At 40.6% G+C, this 9,558-nt stretch overlaps 1 protein-coding gene across 1 annotated transcript; it reads left to right on the top strand.

Moving 5' to 3' along the window:
• The first annotated feature begins 2,429 nt into the window (after positions 1–2,429).
• On the top strand, positions 2,430–5,320 carry LOC132277335 (heptahelical transmembrane protein 1). The gene is made up of 4 exons (XM_059779176.1): positions 2,430–2,859; positions 3,177–3,269; positions 4,289–4,346; positions 4,432–5,320. Exons 1-4 carry the CDS (start codon positions 2,552–2,554, stop codon positions 5,113–5,115), a joined length of 1,143 nt encoding a protein of 380 aa, XP_059635159.1. The 5' UTR covers positions 2,430–2,551; the 3' UTR covers positions 5,116–5,320.
• Positions 5,321–9,558: the final 4,238 nt, after the last annotated feature.

The following is a 9,558-nucleotide window of genomic DNA, read 5'->3' as shown; positions in this document are numbered from 1 at the left end:
AGCTTTCAATTTTCTCTCCTACCCAAGGGAAAAGATAAATGGGATAATGTTATTCTTCAATCTGGATAATGCTATTCATTCTACCTCTTTTTTTTTTTTTTTTCCTACAACTTTATTGTTCGAATTTAACAAATCGATCAAATAGGATCATAACTAGCGTCAACTTAAACTTTTTAAACTTTTAAACGAAAGAGTTAACAATATCCTGTCATTATTTAAAGCTCTCCACTTTTACACGAAAGAGTCAACCCTTTTTTTTTTTTTTTTTAATATCTTGAAAGGTAAGAATTGCATAGCTTCTCCATTCTTAGAGAGAACCATTTGGTGCTTGTTAAGACTTTGCATTTGGAAATGCAGGAGTAGGAAGAAAAATAATGCTTCACTTTAAACATAGAATCTCAGAAGGAAACGTAAAGAAATTATTAATCATTTAATTTTTCCAAATTTGATTGGGTGAGAAATATGCTTGAAGAAAGATCAAAGGGAAAAGAAAAGGACAGATTTTGTAATCACAAAGAAACCCAATATCTTCTTTATATATATGTATACTCCTATATAACAGCCATGCTCATGACCTACATCAAGAAGTTGTCGTGTTGGATGAATATTTACCATGTTCTAAAGACAACTTTAGTGTCGATCATGTGGTGAGCAAAGAAATTGTGTTTCTTTGGTTAGATGTTTGAAGTTTCTTGTGGGCAACCGAGTGATAATAAACAAACAAAACCGTCAAATTGTGGGTCACCTATTTCACTGTTTACCGAATAGAGAAGAAGGTTGCCTAAAGGGCTTGACAATCCCACAATTAGAATATATATATATATATATATATATATATATATATATATATATATATATATATTTGTTGTTAAACTACAAAGCCACAATTAGATGATCTTCCCCAACCAGAATGTATGAAAATTCTTGAACTGCCATCACCAAAATGACCTTAACAAATTCTGTGACCGTTCAGACAGCAGAAAGGAAGGGAAAGGATTTGGGAATTTTTTGTTTGGGTTAAAAAAAAATTCTCTAATGTGACCGGAGTTTTTTTACCAAGGACTTTATTTTTATTTTTTTGTCAAAAAATGGTGGTGTTGGGTAGAATACCCAATAATCCATCACTGGGCTCATGTAAGCCTCCTGCCACACGTGCACCAGGTTAAAATTTGGCTTGATTCAATGCATTTAATCATCTAATTTTCTTCAAAATACAATTAATATTTTATCATGGATAAAGATTTGGTAAAATTAATCCGAATGGGTGATAAGGAGCGTTCGGAATATATGATTCAAGAGAGGAAAGTCGTTGCATCCATGTGCATCTGAGGCACTCACCAAACTGAGTAGAATCACAAAATTTTGATAATCAATATTAGGTCATGGTCAAAAGTTTTCGTTATTGACAATTAGCCGTAAAAAGGCTATCTTGTTGCATGGACAGAACTGTCAGAACAAAGACATAGTCTTATTTTTACACCAAGAGAGACTGCACATTATTTTATTTTATTATTATATTTTTTTATGACGATCTAGAACTCCATGAAAGAGGTCCCTTAGGGACCCCACCTCATGGCGTCAAATTGGGGGTAATATGACACGGCCCCATAGTCACACAGCGGATGAGTCAAGAACATAAGAGGCTTGGGAGGTTCGAACACCGGCCTGATGAGTGCAAGTGTCGAGCTCCTATCATCACTGTTACGCCCCCGGGAACTGCATTCTTGTTTTTAAGTGATAATGAAACAAACAGGCCCCTTAGGGACCCCACCCCATGGCGCCAAACTGGGGGTAATGTAATACGACCCCATAGCCACACACCGGATGAGTCGAGAATATAAGAGACTTGGGAGGTTTGAACACTGGCCTGATGAGTGCAAGCACCGAACTCCTACTATCACTGCTACGCCCCCGGGGCTGCATTCTTATTTTTAAGTGATAATGAAACAATCTTTAATCAATTTTTGGTGAAAATAAAAATAAAAAAATTGAATTTGACCGAACAACAAATAATTAAAGAGACTGTAAAGCTAATGTGGCTGGTTTAATTTATATTACTAATAATGACAAGAAATAAAAATATAATAAAAAATAGAGTAATGCTATTAAGTAGATTAAAGTTTTTTAAATTAATTTACTGATTCTTACATAAGGATCTTCTATCATTATTACTTTTTATATTAAAATGTGATAAAGTAACTCTAAACTCTCACAATTATTTATGGTCAATAATTTGTAGGCTTTATAAAGAAGAAAAATATAATTATAATTTGATCATTTGAATGCAATGCATGCTAGCTCTTTATTATGCCAGCATGACATGAGGTGATTGGTAACAGAAAAATTGCCATAAAACCCAAGTGCCAAGTCACGCCAAAGAGTGAGTCTTTAAATGTTGTTGGTGGTAGTTGCTGAATAGCCTAAACTGCACTAAATAATCGGAGAAGGACACCATTGTAGAGAGAGAGGGGGAAAGATCAGACTCTTCCTCTATATATGTATACATATACAATATCTTGTTGATCACAGTGGTTGTGATTGTTTACATGAAATGAATAGGTGTGAAGGGTCTGTTTGGAAGAGAGAAAAAAGAAATCAAATGGATCAAACCCCCCATTTGTTCTCTTCAGAAACCACCACAATTACAAACAACAACAACAACAACAACAACAAGAAAAACAAGAAGAGAAGTCAGAGCCGAATCAAAACAAAGCGATACGGTCTGGTCACGTTTGATGAATTGCCAGAGTACATGAAGGACAACGAGTATATACTCAATCATTATAGAGCCAATTGGCCTCCCAAACAAGCTCTCTTCAGCATATTTCGTTGGCATAATGAGACACTCAATGTCTGGACGTGAGTATTTCTTTTCTTTTCCTCTTCACAAACATTTCATCTCTTCGTTCCTATATACTTACTGTGTGTAATTTGAAGGCTTCACTGATACTTGGATATCTTTGATAAATTTTTACTCACTTTAATGGGTTTTTTAAAATATTTTTCTTCTTGTTTTTAATGTGAAAAATATTTCTCAACAACAAAAAATAAATAACTAACTCGATTAATCAATAAACATTTAAGAAATGTAATTCATGCTAAACTTCTTTTTTATTTTTTATTTTTATTTTGATCCGGACAGCACGTTTAATATTGACTTGTTTTTGCATTTGCAGGCATTTAATTGGGTTTGTCCTATTCTTGGGATTAACGATTGCACAATTTTTTCATGTCCCTCAATTAACGGATTTCTTTCATATATTTACCAGGTATGTTAAGAAACCTTTTTTTCCTTTTCCCCCCTTTTTGGTGTATTATCCTTCAATTCAATTTGAACTGAATTTCTCTTCATTAATTTATAGACCTCATAATCTTCAAATGGAAAAGATATATATATATATGTGTGTGTGTGTGTGTGTGTGTTGTTTTACAGTATTTGTTAAAGATTTGCTTAAAAGATGTATGCTGTACCTTGCCTAAGAAATGAAGTACTAATAGAGATTACTCTTACTGAAAGAGGAATAGGAAGGGCTTTCTTTATCCAATTTGGTGCATTTTTTTTACTTCCATTTTGTAAAGTTTCATTCCTTACAATTATTGTGGCCAGTAAAGAATCAAACACAATCATACAAGCACATAAAACACAAAGATTTTATGTGGTTTGATTGCTTCTGGATGATAATTTATCTAGTGTCAATAGAGCACTCAAATGCTCGATTTACACATCTTACTCCTATTTGCTCTGTCGATCTCTTCCTTGATGTTGCTCCGCTTTATATTTATCATTAACGTATTCTCGATTGGTTGAGTAGCTACTGATGCTGCAGCCTCGTTTCCTCAGCCAGTCTACATTTTTCTGGACTACCCTTGATCTATCTGTGCTTTATTTAGATTGATCGAGTTCAAAACTGAAGAACAATTTGAACTAGAAACTTCTTCCGGCCTCCTAATTTTACATAGCAATATATTTTGTGAGAAACTTGGCATTGTCTTAAACATTTGACAAAGTTGATTTGGCTAGACTATCATTTATTTAAATGTATCCTCCTAGAAACAAGACTATCCAAAGGCAACTATCAATGTACACAATGGGAGGTAACCCTCTGTAACAAGATTGGGTTGCTGAAACATGCCCCCAGTCAGCAGAATTTTTTATGCTTCCTCAATTTGAAAAAATTAAATTTGATGTTATGTATGTTATAATTAATCTTGAGTTGAAATGACAGTGTTTAATTATGTCTAATCTTTTGTTTCGTGTATCAAATTTTTATAAACTTGATTGTTGCAGATCCTTTCCAGTGAGTGCAGACACAAATGTCTCCCACAATTCAAAGGATTTCTTCTTGGTGAGTCACTTTATGTCCATTTTAGATAATCTCTCTGTCCATTGATAGCGCTCATAGAAAACTAATACTAAAAGTACTATTGCAGGGAACAACCAAACTATTAGACTTGAAGCAGACAACACCACCGGCAATGGAGATTACATCACCGGAGTTGGGTGCTCCAAGGTGGCCTTTCTATGTCTTCTTGGGTGGTTCCATGTTCTGCCTTCTCTCTAGCAGCATTTGCCACCTCTTCTGTTGCCACTCACACGACTTGAACATTTTCTTGCTGCGAATAGACTATGTTGGTATTGCAGTGATGATCATCACCTCCTTTTTCCCTCCCATTAGCTACATCTTCCAGTGTGACACACACTGGCAATTCATATACCTTGGTGGGATCACAGTAATGGGCATTTTCACCATTATAACATTGCTTTCACCATCACTTTCAAATGGCAAATATCGCCCTTTTCGCGCTCTACTGTTTGTGGCCATGGGGCTATTTGGGATTGTACCTGCAGTCCATGCTCTTATTGTTAATTGGAGTGAGCCACAGCGCAATATAACCTTAGCTTATGAATCGGCTATGGCTCTATCGTATTTGATTGGAACATTGTTTTATGTTAGCCGGATTCCAGAAAGGTGGAAGCCGGGGTGGTTTGACCTAGCTGGCCACAGTCATCAGATCTTTCATGTTCTTGTGGTCATGGGTGCACTGGCTCACTATTGTGCTGCACTTGTTTTCCTGGAATATCGTGACAGTGTGGGATGTGAAACAAATATTTGATCAGTCTGTATTGCTTATAGTAGTTCTGTTATCATAACATAGGGTTTATGTTTGAACTCTATGTGTAGCCTTGTAGGAGCATTTTTTTTTTATATGGAGTATAGTGTTATTATATATACCTCAATGGAAAGCTGTTGAAGAAAGTTTGATCATTGAATACTTTTCACACAACCAATAATTAAAGAATGAGAAGGGTTTTCTTTTATCTGTTTATTTTGTAATTTTGTTTTTGATTACTATGTAAAATATGTCCATATGTTTTTACAACTTAATGATATAGTATGTGGATGGTTAGGTTTTGACAGTACTGTACCAAGACAGCCATTAATTTATGCAACTGTGACCACAAGCTTCTGAACCTAGTTTCTATGTTCAATGGTACTCTTTTGAAGCATTTATCCTTTATCATCCATCTTTACCAATCATTCATCTCTCAATATAAATAATTTCAATTCTATCAACAAATTTTGATTCACTCATAGAACCAAACACAACATGGTTGGCATCACAGTTTCCTTGAACAAGAATTGTGGTTTGTTTGATCAAAATTTGAAAAATGATGAAAATTAAAGAAACTTGCAAAAACCAAAGAATATGAAGTCATAAATAGATGATGGAATTTAGATCCAGTGTGTGTTCATATTGGCCTCTGAAGATGCAAGAAATTCATACTCTCTTTCTCTCTCTAGAATTCTTACATTTCAACAAAAAGATCTCTCCCATTCTTTCCATTCCTTCTCCTATTTATAGATATTTACAAGATATTTACAAATATTGACGGATTGCTGGATCTGGGCCTGTTCCTCCATAAGTCCTGGTCACCTTTGATGGGCTTATTCGCGTTCGGCCCATATGGCAGTGTCTTTTTATGGGCCGACCCAGCTATACGGACCGGATGTCGTGCTTGCAAGTCAGATCCGGCCCATGTCGTCCTGGGCCTCCTCAACTGCCCCCATAATTGCCCCTTATTTAATAAGGGGGTAATTATTGATGGCGTCTCACCATGACGTTGACGGCTCGAGAAAACCACGTGGGGGAACGGACGGTCAGATCCAGAATCAATGTTCCGGGGCTCGATGAATTTCTCGCCTTCCTGACGCTTCGGCCCTCGGGCCCCCCTCGCCTTTATAAGGCTCTAGAATACCACTTCACGCCTTTTTACCGTCTCCATCATCAGTCAAATCTCTCTCTTTTTAGAACAGTGCTAAGCTTTTTCTGGTGAAATCCTTCAAGAGTCATTCTTCCAGCGATCTTGCAGTCCTCAGAGGTTAGTTTTATTCCTTTTTACTTTCGGCAGGCTTCTTTTTACCCCCTGTTAGATCCTTCAAGCACTTCCACCATGGTTGTAGATCTGGATGTTCTTCGTATGAGACTTAGACTTCCTGACAACATCGAAGTTAGGGTTTGCCCTAAGGACGTTAACATTATGACCGGTGCCGGCCTCCTGCCCGGCGAAGTCTTATTCACGAACCTTCAATTGAATGTCGTTAGGTTCCCTCTGCACCCTTTCTTTAGTTATGTCTTCAATAGATTGGGGATATCCCCCCTGCAGGTAAACCCCAATTTCTTTAGAATCATATCCGTTATGCTCCTGTTGATGCGTGACAGAAATCTGGACCTTGACCTCATAGATCTTCTTCTGTGTTATAAGGTCAGTAAGATCCGTACTAACGAGCCCTTCTACCACCTCTACCCATTCGAGAAGATGTCCATATGTACGGACACAATAAAATCTGAAAAGGGTTGGAGGGATAGCATCGTGGGCATTAGTGGGGCTTGGTCTTCGCCGGCTGCAGAGGGTTACCCAACCCCGAGCGCCTTTGGTGTCTGTTCTGTTTCCTCCTATAAGAAATTCAAATCTCATAAACATGATTGCCTGCGAAACATGCGTTCCCCGTTTTTGTACTTTCTTATGCCGTTCCTTAGGAATACCTTGTGATGACTTGAGCTACAGTGTTTGCAGGGATAGGAGTAATTACTTGAAGAAATACGTTCTGAACGATATTCCTTCCTGCTCAGATCTCCTCACTTCAGACAACCTCTTAGCGCTCTCATCACTCGGCTACAACATGAGCAGGCTTCAAATTCCTTCTTTTGGCAGGAAGAAAAATACTCCCCCAGCCACTCCTACTGCTGGGGCGACCTTCTCTCCAGCATCAGCCTCTTCCTCAGCCACCATCTCTGACACTATCCCGAGCACAGTGGCTATTAACTCCGTTGTCAGCACCCCTGTTGCCAACCCGAGCGCGTCTCCCCAAACTACCACAGCTCCTGCTGCCGCGGGGGGCGTTCGGGACAAAGAACGAGGCAAAAAGCCTCATCCTGACAGTGGAGTCGATCCTGAGGAGGAACCTCTCATAAGAAGGACCCGGGTCTCCGGGCCGGGTGCTCTCTTGCATCGCCCGATCAGAGCTCCTGCTCCCTCCGGGCCTATTGCAGCTGGTGCCTCTGCTTCTGCTTCAGGCCCCCCTTCTATCCCCACCTTACCGCCATGGGCCCCTCGGTACACCCGAACGGATGGGACGTTCGTGAAACCGAACGAGACCATGCTGAAGGATGGCCAGACCGTCATGGCGTATTATATGAGCATGTGGACTCCGAAAGACCTTGAGGCGGCAAAGGGCCTATCCCAGAAGGATGTGTTCAGCCGCTTTCCCCAATCTGCTATGGAGGTGACTTTTATTTTCCAACTCATGAATTCTCTCATATTATTTGGTCTTGCCTTCGCCCGACCTGACTATTGGCTTAACCGTTATTAATGTACATCTATGCAGACATTGTTCGGAATGATGGCTATGCAGAAGCAGGTGGAGATGGGGAACGCCAGGGCTCGTAAGTTTTCTGATAGCCTGGAGGTGGCTAATAAAGAAAACGACCTTCTCGCCATCAAGAATACCGAGGTACTGGCTCGGCTTGAAAAAACTGAACAAGAGAGAGATGTCCTGAAGAAGGAGAATGACTCTCTTCAGGATGAGAAGGATGCCCTCCAGCTTGAAAAGAGCGTCTGGCAGACTGAGCGTGATTCAATCAGAGACGAAAAGGCAGAGCTCCAGCGCCTTCTGGCTGATGAACAGTCTGCTCGGATGGCTTTTGAGAAGAGAGCTCTGGACGAGCGTACCGCTCTGATCGATGCGATCAGCAGAGTGAGCGGTGGGATGCTGGCTCTTCACGCTCGGTTCTCAAGGGTCGGTGCTCTTAGATATGCTCAAGGATTCCGAGAAGGTTTTGCCGACCGAGTTCCGGTTGAGGGATAGACCAGCTCCACTCCAGATGAGGTCGACAAGGATTTAGGGATCGAACCTCTGGGGGTCTATGTCGACCCAGAACCCACCGAAGCGGAGCGCATATTCGATGAGTGCCAGGACATTGCTTCCTCAAGGATCATTACAGCTCCTCCTACCGCTCTGCCTTTGACCGCTCCTCAATCGTCAACTGTGGTACCTTCCATAGCCACTGCTGACGTTGAGCCCCAGCCGAACGATTCAGTCATTCATCTTGATTCCCCACCTCGTGAAGGTGAGACGGCTGATGGGACCGAGGAGGCGGGTCGGCACAACCAGGATGCTGTTGGTACTGAGGCATCTAGCTAGGGCTCCTCAGGACTCTTCGATTCCATACCTTTTTGTAACAATGAACATCTCACTTTTTGTAAACTCAATGCTTAATATCAATGAAATGACAGAACTCTTTTTCCCTTTGTGTTGTGCTCTGTTCAACCTATTTTCAATACATATATACCTTTTCTCTCTTTTCTTTTATATTAGCTTTGCCGTGTGTTTGTTTATGGCAACTGCCTGGCGCTCGGCTAGAATGCCACTTGCCACTTGGCTTTAAATTTTTAGCAAGTGTCTGGCGTTCGGCTTATGGTGCCAGCTGCCACTTATCTTGCTTAAGTGCCTGGCGCTCGGCTAGAATGCCACTTGCCACTTGGCTTTAAATTTTTAGCAAGTGTCTGGCGTTCGGCTTATGGTGCCAGCTGCCACTTATCTTGCTTAAGTGCCTGGCGCTCGGCTAGAATGCCACTTGCCACTTGGCTTTAAATTTTTTAGCAAGCGTCTGGCGTTCGGCTTATGGTGCCAGCTGCCACTTATCTTGCTTAAGTGCCTGGCGCTCGGCTAGAATGCCACTTGGCTTTTCATTTTTTAGCAAGCATCTGGCGTTCGGCTTATGGTGCCAGCTGCCACTTATCTTGCTTGAGTGCCTGGCGCTCGGCTAGAGTGCCACTTGCCACTTGGCTTTTCATTTTTTAGCAAGTGTCTGGCGTTCGGCTTATGGTGCCAGCTGCCACTTATCTTGCTTAAGTGCCTGGCGCTCGGCTAGAATGCCACTTGCCACTTGGCTTTAAATTTTTTAGCAAGCATCTGGCGTTCGGCTTATGGTGCCAGCTGCCACTTATCTTGCTTAAGTGCCTGGCGCTCGGCTAGAATGCCACTTGCCACTTGG

Source organism: Cornus florida, unplaced genomic scaffold (assembly GCF_030987335.1).
Source record: "Cornus florida cultivar Cherokee Brave unplaced genomic scaffold, ASM3098733v1 CherokeeBrave_3.0.0_Hap2_Chr10, whole genome shotgun sequence".
In the NCBI taxonomy this organism is placed as follows: domain Eukaryota; kingdom Viridiplantae; phylum Streptophyta; class Magnoliopsida; order Cornales; family Cornaceae; genus Cornus; species Cornus florida.
Note: the sequence above shows the minus strand (reverse complement) of the source record. Positions and strands in the feature narration are given on the sequence as shown.

Excerpts from the sequence above, each read along its gene's own strand:
- LOC132277335 (XM_059779176.1), top strand. The coding sequence starts at position 2,552 with ATGAATAGGTGTGAAGGGTCTGTTTGGAAGAGAGAAAAAAGAAATCAA. Across the intron at positions 3,270-4,288 it reads TTCTTTCATATATTTACCAG|ATCCTTTCCAGTGAGTGCAG; the intron begins GTATGTTAAGAA and ends TGATTGTTGCAG. Across the intron at positions 4,347-4,431 it reads ATTCAAAGGATTTCTTCTTG|GGAACAACCAAACTATTAGA; the intron begins GTGAGTCACTTT and ends GTACTATTGCAG.